The sequence below is a fragment of the Agelaius phoeniceus genome, chromosome 13, assembly GCF_051311805.1.
Source record: "Agelaius phoeniceus isolate bAgePho1 chromosome 13, bAgePho1.hap1, whole genome shotgun sequence".
Taxonomy (NCBI): domain Eukaryota; kingdom Metazoa; phylum Chordata; class Aves; order Passeriformes; family Icteridae; genus Agelaius; species Agelaius phoeniceus.
In genome coordinates this window covers 16,182,239-16,201,309 of record NC_135277.1, presented here as the reverse complement: position 1 = coordinate 16,201,309, position 19,071 = coordinate 16,182,239, and the positions used below count along the sequence as shown (strand labels likewise).

At 40.6% G+C, this 19,071-nt stretch overlaps 1 protein-coding gene across 4 annotated transcripts in view; it reads left to right on the top strand.

The window, feature by feature from the left end:
• The window catches only part of SCAPER (S-phase cyclin A associated protein in the ER), a 142,988-nt gene that overhangs the window by 83,865 nt on the left and 40,052 nt on the right, over window positions 1-19,071 (top strand). For all 4 annotated transcript variants that reach the window (XM_077185411.1, XM_077185410.1, XM_077185409.1 and 1 more), the window contains exons 24-25: window positions 6,672-6,787; window positions 14,554-14,677. In XM_077185411.1, coding sequence (XP_077041526.1) covers window positions 6,672-6,787; window positions 14,554-14,677 — 240 coding nt within the window. The remainder of the gene's footprint in view (window positions 1-6,671; window positions 6,788-14,553; window positions 14,678-19,071) is intronic.

Here is a 19,071-nt window from a genome sequence, read left to right as displayed (position 1 = left end):
AAGAGTGTAGGTTTTCTACAGTCAGAAATGTGTCCATGGGTGTGTATGTGCATGTAGATGTACTTGTGAATTTGTTGAAAGGGAGAGGAAGGGTGGGGAAAAAAGGAGAAGCCAGCACAATATTCAGTTGTCTGGTTTATTTTTCTAAGCAAGCTTTGAACTGCATTTCTTAGCCCCTGGCATTTTAGATAGAATCTTCAAACAGTAGATAAAAGGAAAGAAAAAATTCTTAAGATGGATTTTACTATATTTTACTAATTAGTTATTATTTCTTCCATGAATGAACAGTTTAAAATAGAGTTGCACAAGTGTGTTCTTTCAGAAATAGAAGTCAGCATGTTTCAAAGTATTTGGTTCCATTCAGAAATAATTTCTCCTGAAATACTCTATTTCCTGAAGTCTGTTCAAACGGGCTCTCCAGATCAGCTTCTGATTTGGACATTCTGCAGGACCAGCAGAAAACCTTCTTTGGGTTAATGAAGGAAAAGTAATTTTTCTAAATTTCCTTTTTTAGTCTTCATGAAAATATTTATTTTGGAGGTTTGCCTTTGAGGGAGGGTCTGCACCAGAGTATTTCAGTTAGTTCAAAATATTTCAAATAGTCAAAATGGGCTAAAGTCACATAGAGCAGAGATAGCAATGCTGGCATTAAATCATTTCAGCTGTTGAAGCTCAGCATTATTTCTGATTCTGCTCTACTTATTAACTAATAATAATACTTTAACAGGAGAAATGTATGGAAGGGAGTACTTTGGTCCAGTATTGGATTTCACCCAATAACTCTTGCACCAAATTAATAAATTATGATTTAACTGGGATAATATTTTTCTAGAAGATAATCAGGTTTGATTTAAAAACTTGAAATGATTGAGAGTCGACTATATATGCTAAGTATATTATGCTCATCATTAATTACTCCTGGCATTAAAAATCCCCATTTTATTCTCACCTGAATTCATTCAGTTTCAGCTTCCAAATATTGGTTGTTCCTGTGTGTTATCAGACATCTTCCCATTCAGGTCCTTCCACAATGTTATCTCAGCATTTTTTTACTTTCCCCAGCATAAACTAAGTGGCACTTCTGTTGTGCTTCTGGTGAGACAGATTTCCTGACCTGTGCTGCTCTGCAAGTGCTGTGTTTGCCAGTGCCAGCAGTGCAGGACAGGCTTTGCTCTCCCTTCTCTCCTGGAATATTGAACACACAACCCAAAAGCTGTTGCAAAGCAGTGCTGCCTTTATTTTCCTCTGTGTTACTTAGTGTTACCCACTGCCTTGTATAAATTCAGCAGCATTTCCCCCAGTTTGGTTTCATTTCTGAAGCACACAGTTCACATGGTGTGGCTGCTTTAATGAGTGCAACAAAAGCCAGCCAAGTACCAGCACAGGCCAGTTGGCCTTTTCATGTGTTTCTTTGTTGGCCACGTTGGATAGGATGTGGCATATGTGTAAATCACTCTTTTTGAGCTGTGTGTATTTTCTGTACCAAATGCCAGATAATGAGATGAAAACTTTATATTGAACTTTCTATTTAGTCTGCTCATTTTCGAATTTGCCAAACATACTTGTGTCCTCGGGTAAGTGGTGCTTCTGAGGGTGCCACAGATGCCAAACCCTGATAAAATCTACCCTATCTTGTTAATGAACACACAAACAGTTGTTCCCCATCTGCTGCCTCTGTCTGAAAGGTTAGGAAGCCCTTCCTTCTTGATCACAAAGGACATAATTATTGTCTGTAGAGGAGTCAAGTACAAAGACAGTCCATCCAGTCTGACCGCTACTACACTGCAGGCCACCAAAGATTAACAGCTGCTTCTCCTTTGATTAGGTTAGGTAATAACAGTTACTTTAGTTAATAATTGGATGGATTCCCAGGCCATGTAATTCAGGTTTAGGCTGTCATTTTTTGCTGGCATGTAGCTGAGCTGTATTATTGGAACAGAGCCTGTAATCCTATTAGTCAGTTGTCACTCAAGCCATAGGAGAGAAGGCAAATTCAGATCCATTAAGGTGTTGTAACAGGTAGGTAAATAAGTCAGCCATGCTTGCCCACTGTGCAGGGAGCTGTCTTGATTCTTTGTCCTTTTATAAGGATTAAGTTTACATTTTTAAGTATGTTTAATTCATAATTAATCCACAAAATGGTTACATGGTTTGTCTAATTTATCACGGTTTCTGTTTACTGTGCCACATGCATTAGTGTACACACGCTTCCCACTAAGTTACTTGATTCATGCAGTGTTCTGCCTAAATTAGTGGCTGTGAGCTTCAAGTGACAAGTTTATAACGATCCAGAGATTAAATACATGCTTTCTGTCACATCAGCTGGGTTGGCTTTCCTCCTGTGCAAACATGACCACTGCAGTTCCCAACGATGGACTTGGGAGGGATAGGGGAAACAGGCTCTTTTCATGGCTTGGGTTTGAGTGCTGTGTCTGCTGCTCTCAGGAGCTGCATCTTTGTTTTTGTTTTCCTAATGTTTATGACACATCTAGGTAGCCTCCCCAAGGTTTTTGTGCCTCATCATCTCTATTAAAAAGTGCAGAGATGAGAGTAATAATAATTTTTGCCTACTTGTTCATTTGTCTCTGCTCTCCTGTGTCACCAGGTAACTTCAGAGCACAGAAATCCTATTGTGTTTAAAAATCAAATTGTTTATAAATGTTATTTGAATAGTTGTGAATTTTGAAAAATACATGTAGCAAATCAAATTTTTACACACTTTAAAAACAATGTATAAAAACATGTTTATATATTTTCTGTTGTTCAAGGAACACGAATCACACGGTATCAATTGCAGAATAACCCTCCCAATCTAAATGTGCAGCTACTCAAAGAACAGTGAAATTAAGAAAGAGGTTTTATAAACAGGAGAGCTAAATCATTTGGTAGACCAAGTTAGAAGTTTGGAGGCTCCTTTCAAGCAGCAAAACCATGCAATGTTGGTTTATGCTCTTTTCAAATAGGGATTTAAAATTTATTTCCCGTAGGATCTATCAGTTTTCATACTCACATGATGCCTAATCTGCTCAGAGCTTTGGGTGCCACCAGAATAAAAGTTGTAGTTACCTGAAAGGGTCTTTCATTCTGATACAGGTTCAGGCAGGGATCAATTTGAATAAGAAAAGTACGTGAGCAAGGGCTCTGAGTAACTGAGATGCCTCAGTCCACTTCTTTTGAATCCCTGTTGCAATATGTATCAGCTAATGCAAAGCTTTAGCACTTCAGGATATCATCTTTTCAAGGATGTTAGTTCATTTTTCAGAGAAGGACAAATTGGATAAAATGTCTTGCTCACGTATTTCTATGATCCAAGAAAGATTTCTTTAGATGAGTAGAAAAATACTTAAAATTTGAAAATTGCCTTAAGTAGGAATTAATTCAGACATATTTTAAAAGAATTTGGTGTGATTTGGCTGCTTCAGAGGTGGAATGACAACATGTTTCAGCCCTGGGGAGATCCCTTTATAACAGCTCTCAGTGAGGTCTTGGCACGGGTGGCTCAGGGACAATTTCTTGTTCCAGGGTTTCCCCAGTCCCAGGTGTTCACCCTGCAAACACCAGCAGTGCAGTATTGAAGTGACTCTTGTGCTCCTTTGTGGGCAGGGCACATTTTGCTTTCAGCTCCCATGGCCAAGCTGCAGGAGCTGTGCCTGATGCTGGCATTGCTGAGAGCTGGGCACTCGTGTGGGGACCAAGGTGGTTCACACTGCAGATACCAGCAGCGACTTCAGCATCAGCACTGCCTTCCAGGACATGGTGCAGGAGCCCTGGAAGTTCTCCTTCTTATAAGAATCTCTGGAGAGAAATGTATTAAATGTGCTAAAAGCCATGTATTCCTATGTGGCAGTTTTCCAGACCTCTGTGAGCACAGGTAACAAATACAGCGCTCATGGCTGCAGCTTTGCTGCAGGTTGTATCTTCCTTTTATTGAAACTTCTCCCTCTCTTCCTTGCACATCATTAGGAATTTATTTTCATTCCTAAGTATCAAAATGCTAATGAATGTTTATGAGTAATCTAGAAAGAGGAGGGATAAGACATGTAGCTAAATCATATAAAATCAGAAGAAATTACAGACTCCCTTCTGCTTGGTAGAAAACTGTAGTAGTAACAGAAGGTTTTAAAAGGCAAGTTTGTATTTTGACAAATAGACTTGTATTTTAGTAAAGTATTAAACAAAAGTGAACTATGCACTCTGTCTATAAAGCAAGTGATGCTCCAGATTGAAATGGAAGGAGAGCACATAGGAAATGAAACAGCTTCAAAAGATTTATATATTTTTAGAATAGAGATGTGAAAAAATAGGGAGATGCTGCTTCTTTCAGAGTGGTCTAGTGACTGATCTGGGATAGGGGGAAGTTCCTTTCTGGACACTTCATTACTGGGTACTTTTGGAAAAAAGAGGAGTTCTGGGGAAAAAAAAAATCACAGGTAGGAAAAGTTCACATGAAAAAATAGAAAAGGTGGGGTTTAGCATTAAAGAGAACATGGAGTTGAGAAACAAGCCAAGTAGGAAAAGGAAGCCGTCTACAAGCTCAAGAATGGAGCAGTTGCTGAGGGGACAAACAAAATGAATGCAATAAATTGGATATAACTCAGAGTAATGGGATGAAATAGAGAAAGGGCATACTTGGTCTGAATGACAGGAAAGACTTCTTGCCTCGAGAGCTAATAGGTTGTGGCATAATATCCCATGAGAAATAGGGAAAGTGAGCAGTGGCAAGTGCTGGGCACATTTGGAGCTGGAGGAGCAGTGACAGATAAATGAGCAGTGTCAGAGCCCTTGTGCTGTGCTGCACAGCCCCCTCGGAGCTGCCTGTGTGCTCCTCTCTGCCCTGCCAGGCTCTGCCCATCCCAGGGAAAGGCACTCTGCAAACCAGCAGCATCTCTGATACCCGGGGGTGTCAGCTGGAGGGAGAGGGAAGGGTTAGAAAGGCCCTGGGGCTGTGCAGCCCTGGGGGAGCAGGGCAGGAGGAGGCCTGGGAGCTGTGGCTGTGAGCCAAGGTGCTCACATGAAGTCAATAAGGATGATTTATGGCAGGACTGTTCCTTTGCTGTTTGGGTCTTTTCTTTATGGCTCTACCAGGAGTTGGTGGAAAGTGTTATTGGGAGCCAAGGGAGCTTAAGGAGGAGGCAGGGGCTTGGGATTTTTTTAGATGGGAGGAAGAGGAAACAGAGGAAGAATATATGAGTGAAACTCAAAAATAACTCTGCAGTTAAGGCACACTTATTGGGCTCACTGGGCTAAAATTAACTGCTGGAAGTTTTACTTATCAACTAGCCAGTAGGAAATCACTGGTTGATTTTCTTAACTGCTTGGTGACTTGGCACACAGATTTCCACTCATTTGAGGCCACTTATTCCTTGAAAGATAAATCTTTTGGTTGTCTAAAAATCTAAATGCAGTTCATATTAATTGTGGAAAAGGCTTGCCTTTTGAATATCTGCCTTCTGTGAATAGCTTTTCTGTAGCTTGTAAATTAAATACAATGTAGCTGTTCGCTTGACAGAAACTTAATGGAGAGAAAGTTACATGATTTAAATAAAAAGTAAGATATGTACTTCTGTGTGCAGTGTCTGATCTCATAGGGAAAAATGTTGCCCATCTAAATCATATTACAGTTGCTTAATTATTTTTGTAGTTGTTCAAATGAATATTTTATTGTCAGAGTTATTAGGGTTTTTTTCTGTTATGCAGTCTGTTACAGTAGAATACATTCTTTATAGACTAGTAATAATCATGTTTATAGAGGATTTCCCATTTTTTCCCCGTGTGTGAAGTGCTTGCAACGCTGGGGCGAAAAAAGAAGAAATTATTTCTTATTAACTAGTATATATTATATTACATATTATAATTATATATATATAAATATATTATAATTATATAATATTATATATTATATTATTTCTTATTAACTAGTATATCATCATCACTGATAAAATCTGAATGATCAAATACAAACTGCCAAAAAACTACAAAATTAGCAGCTTAGAAGTAGAGAATAAGATGATTTTACTTGCTTTATTGTAAACAGAAGACACTAAACCAATTTTGTAGGAAAGGACAAAAGTATAAGTTCTAAAATACTGGATCTGCTGCAGCAAAACCCCAGCCATTTGCAAACTGTGACAATAATGATAGGATGGTAATTAAGTGTAAAATTCTGGTACGTGCAAGTTCCAAGTGGATACCTCAGAAAAGGGATCTGCCCTTTTCTTTTATATTCATAAACCAAGCCTGGAGGTTGTCTTCTGTTGGAAAAGTTTGTAAAAAGGAGGAATTACCCATCTGGAGATTGTCTATATTTTTAAAATCATACAAAGCAGCATAGCTCCAAAGGTAATAGCAACAGATAAAGGTGAACTTTATTAAAGTCCCTCTAATTCTATGTCCTTACAGAAAATATGGTATTCAAGTGTATTACCTGTGTAGTACTGGGTATGTATATATGATAATTGAAACCATAACACCTGAGAGTTTCAGCCCCTGCTCTAGAAAGCCTCTTCCTTGTACATGGGCAGTGAAATGCTCTTTTTCAAAGGTGTCCAACATGATAAATGAATGTATTAAGGACTTTGTACTTTGACAGAATCCACAAGTGTCAGATGTACCCTTTATGTAAACATTTCTTTAATTTCTGTTGGTTCTCTTCTGTGTTTGTGTTTCTCCAGAACACAGCAGATAAAATTGCATTCCGGGCTGCAGGAGGACTGACTGCTCTGGAAAATGTTCTTCAGATGGTGACTTCTCCCACCAACCTGAATGCAGCTGCCAGGGTTCCCTTTAAGTGAGTTTGATGGGTCCTTCACCCTCATTTAGAATCACTGGAATATTCATTTCATATCTGCTGCTTCACTGCTTCTTCTTCTCCTAGTCCTGGGTGGGACTTTAGAGCAAAAAACTGTGCTGTTCTCTATGTCATGGAAGGGGAAAGACATTTCCACTCAGCTCCTGGTTTCCTAACTTGCTGGTTTGAGTTTGAGCTATGATATATTTGAGCAGCAACTAATTGTGTAAAAAGAGAGAAGACAAAACTGTGTTTTAACAGAGGAGGAGATCCATATCTTTTGAAGTTAGTCTGCAGAGATCTCTAGTGGGAAGCAGAGGAATTTTTTAAAGGGTTGTAATTCACAGGAATCTGTCTGCTTTTAAAATTAAATAGTTGTAAGATACTCCTAGCTGAAAGGGCGCCTACAAACAGGTAAATCAAAATTCTTGTGGATTAGAGAAATTCCTCTTTACAGAACAGAAGAATGGAAGGGTTGAAATGCCTAATCCCTAAAAAAGAAGGTGGTGACTGTGCAGAATTCCTGCAAAGCCTGGTCCCTCAAAAGCATGCTCTTTTCCCTAATCTCTCACTGTAGGTTTTATACAGTCAAGAACACATAGGTGCTTTCAGAGCACACTAGGCATGGTTTTAGTGCAAATCCAGGATATCCTGGTATGTACCATTGTCATAGTTTGTAGATATTTTGTAATATTGGTGTAATTGTAATTACTGCTGTAATTTAGTGTGAGAGTTTGGATGAAAACTGGCTGATAATGCATTATGGGACATACATAAGTGTCCTAGGAAAGACCACTCAGGAAAAAACATTTTTAGATATCTTGACTTTGCACTTCTAAGAGAATAAATAAAATTCCTGCTTTGCAGTGGTGCCAGATGCATTTGCTGCAGGTCCAGCCAGCTCCTATGGTGAGCAATCCTGAGCTGGGCCTGTGGGGAGCAGCTCACAGACAGCCCTGGGGCTTCTTCCTCTGCAGAGTCTCTAATTTTGAGTGATCTCATCAGTGTGGGATAAACTTCACTAGGGACAGGATTGCACTGTGTGCCCACATAAAGCCTCGTTTAAATTGAGCTTTAAATTCTTAGAATGTGCACAACCCATACATCTTTGATTTTTGTTCTTTCCTTTTAAGAATAGTCTTGTTTTGGTAAGCTTTGTTGAGAAGGTTTGAAAACATTGTGTTTACATTACTGAAAACATTGTGTTTGAAGTTTGTGAGGCATTTTGAGGATGTATTAGGTCTTGAAGGAGTTTGTGTGCTGATAAATAAAGCCCCATGTCAGCCACATTTGTGTAACAGAAATCACATCCCAACAGTCAATCAGAGGTTCTCCTTTCTCTGACAGTCCCTGTCTATCTCACAGCCCTTTCAGACCAGTGATCACTCAGATTCCTGAGACTGTTCATGACTGAATTATAAAAAGAGTTTTTGCATCTTTGAAAAATTCTCTAAACATTGTTTTATTAAGACAGATTTTCTACTAGCTGTATTTCCGAAGGAAGTACGGGGGCAGAAAAGAGATGAATATAAACTGTTCTGACAGCATTGTGTGTTAAAAACATCTTCTGAAGAGCTTTGCTCCACTCCTGAAATACAGCATTTCATTCAACTTCACAGCAAATTGCACTTTCCAGTTTGTAGGCACCTGGAAGTATGGAAGTTGGGAAGTTATCCATCAGCTTGCACGTAATTTGACACAGAATCCTGCTCTCTAAAGCAAACTGCTCTTGCAGGCTTGGTCTGTGAGAGTCTGGCTTAGGGAGTCTGGAGTCAGCTGGAAGTGGCCCAAGGATCTTGGTCGTGCTGCATGGGATGCAGAGGCTCCTCTCTTGATATTTCTGTGGCCTTTTTGGTGGGGAAGAATGTTCTGTGCAGAATCTGCAGCTCAGCTGTTGAGAGCAACAATAGTTCCAGAGGGTGAGCCTTGCTATGAGCAGTTTGAAGCAGGCACAAACCATATTCACAGGTATTGCTAGGGTCTCACTGAAAGGATTTAAGAAAATTTTTACATACAGAGTGTTCAAGGGAGGTTCAAAACCAAGGGCAATCACAGAATATGTTTAATTCTTTAAACAAGGAAGAAAATTCAGATCACATTTCTCATTTAATGTTGAAACAAGTTTGAAGTTACTTTTCTTTCTTTTGTGCAAATGTCATTTGCATCCTGATTTCTTGAACTTTGAATCTAGTGAAGGAGCAGTTTTCTCTGGCAATTTTCTCTGTTTAAAGACAAAGCAAAGCCCTGTGGAGAGAAGTTGAATGAAGACCTTTCATGAATTGCCCTCCAGTCTTCCCCAGCCAAATATGCTTTGCTAAAGGACACTGCTGTACTTCAGATTGTTTGTGGGTCCTTGCAATGTTTAACCATTTGTACTCATCTTAAATTGGGAATTTGTCTGTTGCTTTGTGATGAGGATAAGCTATTTACAAGTAGGTGAGGAGATTACATGGGCTATTATCTACATCTCTCTTTCCCCAAAATCCTGGCTGTATGGTGCAGCTCAGAACTTTAATCCCATGTCTACAAGATAAAGCTTTATTATCAGAAGATTTAACAATATGCCTGTTGTTTTGTACCACTGTCCAGCTCAGTAGTCAGAGCAGCAGGATGGGAAATGCTGTGAGGAGCACATGACATTTATGAGGCAGATGATACATTTGGTGTTGGGGCAATTTTCCTCCCCTTCAAATAAATCACTAGAAAAGGGGAAGAGAAAACAGTGGGTTATAGTAAGTTTTATTTTTGGTGTTAACATAAAGATTAATGTCCAGCCAGATTATTTCTCAAAGCAGCATTTTGTAGTGTTCCAGGATTTGTCCACTTCTCCACAAAGCAAGACACAGTCAGCAGAATTTGTAAAGATTTTGGAGCCCTATGATATTCTTCTTGTACAGAAAAGCAAATGGGAGCTGCACAGCAAAACAATTGAATGCCTTCAGATGAGGAGCAGGAGGAGATGAGTCTCCTCCCCTGGGTTGCCCTGCAATGTGCAGCTCATTTACCATGACATGTTGGTAACAAACCTGCTAACAAATGAGGCTTGTAGGGTTTGTTTAATTAACATTTGGGAAATGCTTTGACTTCCTTGAGTGATGAGTATTTTAAAAGAGAAATTGGCAGTAATTGTGTAAGGAACAATGTTGGACCTTTACACGTTAAGATGGGATTGAAGTCAAGTTTAATGTATCTTCTTCTATTTTCATACACTTTCTTGCATCATATATTTAAAGCAAATATTATCAGGGTAAAAAAGCTCAAACCATAATTACATACATAAAAAGAAGAAATTAGTGTCCCCATGATATTTTGGAAAGCATTGATACAAGTGACATTTTTCAGTAAGAACTATTTTAAGCTGAGCTGGTTTTATATGTTGTTCTCTGTAATTTTTACTTGTGTTTAGGAACATACACTTTTTAAGCTGTAGTGTTGCTGTTCATGCAGTTTTATTGTTGTTTCAGTCCATATTCTTACCTTGATGGTTCCTTACCCATTCCACTCTGCAGCCATACTGTGCACCATTTTTCAGTCATATTTCATTTCCTAATTCATTGCAACTGAGCAGGTAATTTCCAATACTGATCCCCTTCCCCATCAGACTGCTGCATAATATTCAAACTGGTTAAAAATGAGCAGTTTTCTACTGACTTAACACATCCTAAATTTGATAGTGTTTAGTGTTGTATTATTGCACTGCCAAACTGAGCTTTTAGGGTTATTCATTGATTATCAAAGTATGTTCATTTGTAACATCAGAAGTTGTAAGAATAGGGAAGAGCTTTACACTTGAAACAGGTAAATTGTTGTATGTTGATGATGCCCTGGTTTTTGTAAAGCATAAGTTGAGTTCTTGCCTCTGTATCCTGGTGCACTATCATGGATTAGTTTTCCATGGTTGCATATTGTTAATGCCTCAGTATTTTTAATAGAAGTTAAAAGTTTGTCAACTTGTTTATATCAGGCAAATTGAGGAAATGAAGATGAGCTAACATTAAAAAATAATCACGTGCAGACATACAAACTGTTGAGATCTAGCTTTATTAAAATGAATCCTCCTCTCCTCCTCCTTCATATTTGTGTAAAATAAACATAACATGCAGATGCGTATTTTTGTCTAGTTAAAAGACAGATTTCTTTTTTGGCTCCAAGCTTGTGTACCATAAGGAGGTTTTTATAATTGGATTTACTCTGGAGGAAAGCTTTGCATCCGAGGGCAGCCTGGCCGTGGGCTGGAGTGAACGTGCAGGGGCCAGAGCTGAAAGCTGATTTGTGGCTGTGATACAAAGTTTAGAGCAACAGCCGTGATCAATAACCACCTGCTTTGCAGAGCCTCCTGCTCCAGCCCTTCAGCTGCCTCTGGCATCTCTGGAGATGACACCTTTGCAATTCACAGCAGTTCTTCTCCTCCAAAAGGGAAGAAGAGGGTGGGAAGTGCATTGGGTTTTCCATGCCAGCCAGTTGAAGGTGTGGGTGAATAAAGTTGTAGCTCTGCCGTTCGCAGCCCCTCACTTGTCTCGGCAGCCTTGTGCAGAAATGGTGACAGTTGACAGCTGTTGTTCTCTTAATAAGATTAAAGTAAAGAAATTAGTTGTGCTGTCTCTAATCTGCCATTTAACACTGCCAACCACCTGGGGACACTTCTGTGTGACACTCGTGGTGCTGGATTGCAGTCAGGCTGTGGAGCCGCAGCAGAGCTGAGCACGCCGTGATCAGAATGTGCTCAGACGAGCTGCTGGTAGCAAGCCTATGGTATCAGTTAAGGGAACCCTCTTTATTGCTGTGAAAAATTCATTTGACATCCATTTGCTTCCAGCACCTTTTCAAAGGCATTATCAGAGTCTCTGGAAGCAGCAGTACTCTTTGTGACGTGAGGGTCACTTGGGAAATACGAAAGCGTGATGCATTCGTACAGTGGAACTTGGTCTTTAGATGAAGTGAGAAGTTTTTGTGTTTTCAAGTGTAAAATAAATTATCCTCTTAGGAATTAGGAATGCCATATATCAAAAAGCATTTATTGCAGTGAATTAACTAAATCACCTCAGAACTCTGAAATGCTGTCAGAATTAACCTACAAGTTCATATTTGACACTTTGGATGAATTATAATGTTTATATTTAAATAGAATTGATCTTTATTTTAGAATAGCTGATAAAATGACAGAAGCTGATTTAAAGCATCTTCTCAACAGAAAATAGATACTACCAATATAGTTTCTTCTCTCTCCCCCTCTAAACATACCTACACAAGGGAATAATCTTCATGAAAGATAGAAGGAGGTGCCTAATGAAAATATTTTTCAGCATTACTGAGAGAAGGGAACTAAATCCCCTTTAGAATAGTGTTGCAGACAGATTTATAAAAATGCATATGAAGCATCCTGCTTCAATTATCTCTAGGTATTATCCTTGTAGGGTAAAAATTAGGTGAAATAGATGCAAATTAACCTGCCTTTGGTCAATGAGTAATTATTTAATATTGTTTTCACGTCATGTAAGCTGCAGATTGAAATTGATTTAATTAGGCAGTAGAATAAAATTAATTACCAGTACAGTTAGATTAATATAACTAGTGATACGGTGATACTCAGAAATGGAGGGAAAGTATAAATGTTCATTCACTTATTTTCTAAATTCTCCACCTGAAGAGAAGACAATCCAGCCATACAAATGAAAGAATTTTACTCCACTTTTTCTGGCCTCCGAGCATTTCCAGCTTTCCTTTGCTTGAAAAATACAATGTATGTGAGAGGCTACCAGTTCAGCTCTGGGGAGCCAGGCTAAGTGACCAGATACCACAGCAAAGAGCCCAGCATCAGCAAAGCCATAGTCCTTATTGTGTAAATAATTTTGTTGTTCCAAAAAGTATTTTAGGAGAAAGATAAAGCCTAAAACTCAGCTCCAGAAGCATTCTGAATTAGTCTGCAGCTTGTTCTGCTTTGATGGTTTCAGTGCAGTAACTTGGTGTTTGTTGCAGCCCCACTTTTGTATGACCTTTCAGCAGTGCTCATAATTTATTTTCTTCTTCGGAGCTTATTTGAACTTAGTCACATTTTTTCATATGTTGAGAAAAACTCAACAAAGTGAAAGTTCTTTTTATTTTGGTTTACTTTAGAGAAACAGTTTGAATGTCCTAGCCATCTGTATTTATACTGGATGTATTCATGATGCATTTGTGTTGTGTGTGTGTTTGTGAAGTAACAGTGATGGCTTTTGTGATATGCAACAAAGCTCAAGAAACAAACTTTTTGTTTATTCTGAAATAGGGTTCTCTTTGGTAAGATTAATCTTCTCTGTGACAATATTCTCTAGGACTGGTCCCAGCTTCCCTGCAGGGCCTGTTTTGAGGAGAACACTTTAATTGGAGCAGATGGAAATCACTGCCCGTGCTGCAAAGAGAAGTTGTGCACGTGCTTCTGTTTTGTGTTGTTCCCCTTGCAAAGCTGTGCCCTCTCCCCCAGGCACAGGTGGGGCTCCCCAATGCTGCTGGAGCTGCACAGCAGCACTACAGGCTCTGAGGGGACAATGGAGCTGCACAGCAGCACTGCAGGCTCTGAGGGGACAATGGAGCTGCACAGCAGCACTGCAGGCTCTGAGGAGAGGGGAAATGGAGCTGCACAGCAGCACTGCAGGCTCTGAGGAGAGGGGAAATGGAGCTGCACAGCAGCACTGCAGGCTCTGAGGAGAGGGGAAATGGAGCTGCACAGCAGCACTGCAGGCTCTGAGGAGAGGGGAAATGGAGCTGCACAGCAGCACTGCAGGCTCTGAGGGGACAATGGAGCTGCACAGCAGCACTGCAGGCTCTGAGGGGACAGTGGAGCTGCACAGCAGCACTGCAGGCTCTGAGGAGAGGGGACAATGGAGCTGCACAGCAGCACTGCAGGCTCTGAGGGGACAGTGGAGCTGCACAGCAGCACTGCAGGCTCTGAGGGGACAATGGAGCTGCACAGCAGCACTGCAGGCTCTGAGGAGAGGGGACAATGGAGCTGCACATCAGCACTGCAGGCTCTGAGGAGAGGGGACAATGGAGCTGCACAGCAGCACTGCAGGCTCTGAGGAGAGGGGACAATGGAGCTGCACAGCAGCACTGCAGGCTCTGAGGGGACAATGGAGCTGCACAGCAGCACTGCAGGCTCTGAGGGGACAATGGAGCTGCACAGCAGCACTGCAGGCTCTGAGGGGACAGTGGAGCTGCACAGCAGCACTGCAGGCTCTGAGAGGACAATGGAGCTGCACAGCAGCACTGCAGGCTCTGTGAAGAAAGGGGACAGTGGAGCTGCACAGCAGCACTGCAGGCTCTGAGGAGAGGGGAAAATGTGGCCCCAGAGGACCTGGGCCAGCACCTGCTGGGTTTGCCAGCTCCCTGGGCATCCCTGTCCCTTGTGCTGAGCACAGGCCCTGCTGAGCTGGGAACTGCTGTCAGAGACTTCACACAGGGCTTGAAGGTCCTGCCAGGGAAGGGTTCAGTGTGTTCTATAGCTGTAGCCACACACAGAGAAACGTTACCTATCCAGCTGTGAAATTGGCTGATGTTCTGTGTCAGCTTTGGTCAGAGTTTTGATTACAGGAGAGTCCAGTACCCATAGAGTGTGTGGCCTCTGATAAGTATGGCTTTACGGTTTTAAAGTTATTGATTTCATTTAAGGTATTATTTAAAGAAAATAAATGTGAATTCCTGCAAGCTTATTTTTTGATGCTGCCATTTATTTGGTTTGAATTTACTGAAGGAAGTAAAATTCTAATTTTTCTTCCCTTCTGACATTTTAGGTCACTGTGCAGTACAGTAAATGTTTACAGCCTCACCTGCAGCAACTGCATAGAAAACTGCACCTATGTTCTTTTTAGCAATAAGATCACTTTTCTGATGGACCTGTTGATACACCAGTTTACGGTAGGTAAAACAACTTCTTTAATTTGTAAATTTTTGCATGCTTCACAAACATGTTAAAGTATTTAGAGTATAAGAACACCAGGAGGTAAATAAGAATAAAGGCTTGAAAGATTAAAATTCATTTGTTTTTGTATTCGGTGGCTGTATCTGCTGTACTCTGTAGAAATTGATGTATTTGCTTCTACAATGACTTCTGCAAAAGCATGTATACCAGGAACCCTAGGAGTGGATATTCTATCTTTTTCTGAGATTGTTTTCTTTAATTCACCCTATAGGAATATTTAGAGTGTAGACCACAATGAGTTGTGACTGTGTGCTTGATTCTTACTCGTTTCAGTGTCATGAATCTAAGTCAGGTCAATACATTGCCAGAGTCTGATTTGCTGAAGTGCTTAAATAGGACTCTTTAGCAGTGAAAGTTTTAATTTTCCAATGTTTCATTTAATTTGAAATGTCATTAAATATTTTATTTGAAAACTCATTTTTAATTCATAGTGACCTGCTCATCATAAGATATTTAGTCCTGTTTTTTTACTTATAAATTGTGTGTATGTATTTTCATGAGCCAAGCAGTTTGTTAATTGAAAAGTTATGTACATACTTTGAATAATTTAAGCGACGCTGTTCGAATCAACAAGCCACAGGGCTGTTGATGAACACTTTGGAAGGATGGTCCGAGTTGTGTGACACAAAGCGAACCCGAGTGCGGGCTGTGCGCTCTGCCGTGGGTGTCAGGTGTCACTGGAAGGGGCGGGACAGCTGGGGAATAGTTGGGAATAACCCCCCGGGACAGATTTCCGGGGCCCAGACAGCATTCTGGAGATTAGGTAGAAAAAAAATAAATTAAAAAGAACAAATTCGAAGTTATGAAGTTAGGAGAGATGAGTCAGAATCAAGAGTTCAAGTTGACAATCAAGAATAAGGCTTGGGAGTCCTATGACAATTTACCTCCCCTGCCTCAGCCTGCAGAGGAAGCTGTAAGACCAGCTGCTCCTCCTAAAGCTACCTATTCTTCTCCTTCAAAGAGAACACAGAGGCAGGCAAGCAAGGAAAATATCAATAGTGAGAGTAATAAAAATGAGAGAAAAGGGCAGAAAACACCACCCACTTTTACTGAGGGTACCACATCAGGAATTGTTAAATTTGTTAATGCTCCCCTTTAACACAGGGGATGTAAAGAAAGAATTTAAAAAGTTGAATGATGAGCAAGAGAAAAGATTACAAAAAGAAAGAGAGCTTGAGAAGTTAGATGAGAAAGATTAAGAGAAAAAAGGAGGGTGCAAAAATTGTTTAAAGAAGCACAAAAAGTTTATGTGAGAAAAAATAAACCAAGTTAATTAATTAAGGAAGTTAATTTGGTATGGTACCAATTAAAGTTATTTAGAATAAGTATACATGAACATAGAACAAAGAAATGCAACCATACCAGACCCAAGAGCAGCTGGGCTTAACCCATCTTGACAGAAAAAGTACCTTTCTATTTGTGTTGTCCTATTGTAAATAAAGGTGAGTAAAGCAATTTTATTGCAAGGGTGCTCTGGCAGGCAGGCTGGGGAATCACCCCTGGCTGGGGAATCCCCCAGCAGCTCCCCCTGTGCCAGGGCTCTCTGTGCTGCACCTCCTGCAGGAGCACACAGGGCATTTCTCAGGCACAGCTGGCCACCTAGGGCTCACAGATACTGCAGAAGGGAAATTTACTGCACTTAGAGCTCTTTTCAGTCTGTTGCCAAATACTACCCTTGAATTGCAGCAAAACTGTAATTAAAGCTTAATGTTTCCCATGATCCACAGTGGACTTTTCTTTCCTATACAGAAAGTCTCTTATGTTCTCTTCATGCAGAATTGGCCCTTAAACTGGGATATCTTCATAGTTCCATGAAGTGCATATTTGAGTACAAAACCCAAAAACAGTGCTGCTTTTCTAACCCTGATTTTTCTCTCTTGAAAATATAATAAATCAGATCAAGTTTGAATTTTCTTTTTTTTTTTTTACAAAAAAGAAATGTACAAACTGAGAGCAGCTCTGAATACCAAAATACTAAAATATACCCCCAGAGACTTTTAACTGCCTCCACTTTTCCTGGTTGGAGGAGCCATGTGATGCAGTCTTTGCCTATGTCATGTGTATTTCCAATTACTGTTGGAAAATAAAACCCAAAGTAATACCAGGAGTAATAAAGGAGAATGTATATTTGCAAGGTTTTAACAAATTATTAAACAAGTCCACCAATATTTGCTGAACACAGAAACAGTACTGTTTTGAGAAGCATTTCAATATAATCTTGAATACATCCAGTATGAACCTTGTTTCCAGCCAGTTTCATGTGGATTTAGTTTTGGTTTGGGTTTTTTTTGTGTGTGTGTGTGTCATCCAGCCTGTCCAGGTTCATAGTTTGAAGTATCCTGTTCAGACCTTTCTTTGCCTCCTGCCTGAAGGCACTGCTAGGAAACCTTCTGTAGCCTGACTTACCCTGTTACCTTCCTCAGCCTCCTTAGCTCTGGTAATGCCTAAATCAGTGTCTGTTGAGGACAGCAGGGCTGTTTCCTGATTTCCATGATTAATGGATCAAACCTTCCCACCTACATTCCTACAGCTCTTGTGCAGGAGTTGGAGTTTCCTTTATTCACTGCTGTCTCTGCTCTTCTTTGTCTACTGTAGCCAGAAAACAGTTGGACAATAATTGTAGCTTTTCTAGTTGTGTCTTTTGGAAGGTTTCATACCAACAAAACCAAGTCATTAATGGAGCTATAGGCATGGAAGGATCATTTCATACTTTAAGGGTTTTATTTCCAGTCAAGTGACAGCTGTCATGTACTTTCCAAAAGATACCTGAGAAGCCATACACCTAAACCATACCTGTCTGGGGGATACCATGGCAGATCCCTGGGATTATTTTTTAAGGCAATCTTTAAAGGAATAGTATCTGAAAATGCTAAGACATCATTAGTGAATGTGCAATGAATGTTAGGTGAGGTAGGGATCAAAACCCAGTTGCTGGTTACTTTTTCTTCTCCAAAATACAGTGCTTAAATTTGGACCATATTTTAGGTTAGTGGCCTATGAAATTTTGCTGGGTTTAAGATAATCTGGCTATCTAGTCACAGGAAAGTAATTTTTCTCCTCCACTTCTTGCCTGGAATATGCTGCCATTTAGTTGGGATTCTTGAGAATGACAGTATACATCCTATTGCAGTTTCTTCACCACTTGTGGCCAGGTTTTTTTTAGTCTTCTGTGCTGCATCAAATAAGGCAGCTCCATGTTAGCACTGATGATGCCAAGAGCTGTGAAACCCAAGGTACATCTGTGCTGCTGGGCTTTTCCAGTCCATTTTGAAATTACACCTGTCTCCACAGGGTTCAGCTGTGTGCCACTGGCAGCTCCCTCAGTCCCTAATAACAAGCTGACCTGGGGTGACTTTATGATGCTCCTATCCCCATTGGTCTGCCCAGAAAAAAGTTTTGCACCTTTAAGACTGGTTCTGAGAGCAAAGCAGGGAGAGAAGAAGTGCACAGTTTGTTTGCAGACACTGCTCTCACTCCTCCACATTCCTGCTCCTGGACTGCACTGTCTGCGGACAGACAGACAGCAGGACAGAGCTCTCCTTTGCTTTTAGTTAGTTTTAGCTAGCTGAGGCAAAGAAGTTCCCTGCACTGTGGGTTTTTTTTTCTTTTTTCCCTTTTCTTTAGAGCTGTTCAAGCCTGCTCTGGCCTGAACACCAGCAGAGCACCCACAGCTCCCATCTGTGGCCACCGGGCTGGGCCTGGCCTGTGGCATTTCCAGCACCAGAGGGACTGATCAGAGACTGATCAGAGACTGAGTGAGCTGAGCACAGCCCCCAGAGGGACTTGCTGAGTGTGTCTCATCTCTTCAGAGCAGCAGGAAGTTTTATTGTGTAATATTGCTCTTCTTTTGTGCTGGTGAATGCTTTGCCTGTTGAATAAACAGGTTTTTTCCACTTTTCTCCAAGGAAATCTCTTCCCAAACCAGATGGGGGAGAGGCCTCTTGAATTTGCTTTCCAGAGGAAACCCCTTTAGAGGTTTCTCCCACATTTCCCCTAAACCAGGACACAAGCCCATGTGGAGAGTAGTAAATCCTGAAAACAGGGCTGCAGTAGAAGAGGTGATGGCATGCTGAAGTGTTTAGGGGTGGGGAAATTAGAATTGAAACCTTCACCTGCACCATCTCAAGGCCATGCCCTCCCTGAGCCATTTCCATTTCTTTGGTTCACTAGTTACTGCACAGAGAGTCTGACATCCTACTGAGATTTCTGAGGTGTACTTTTCAGTGTGTTTGAGGCAAGCCCAATGACTACACATGCAAAAAGCACAAAATCACTCGTGGTAATGGGAGAATTATATGAAATAATTGACCAAATGAAGAGAAATCGTGTG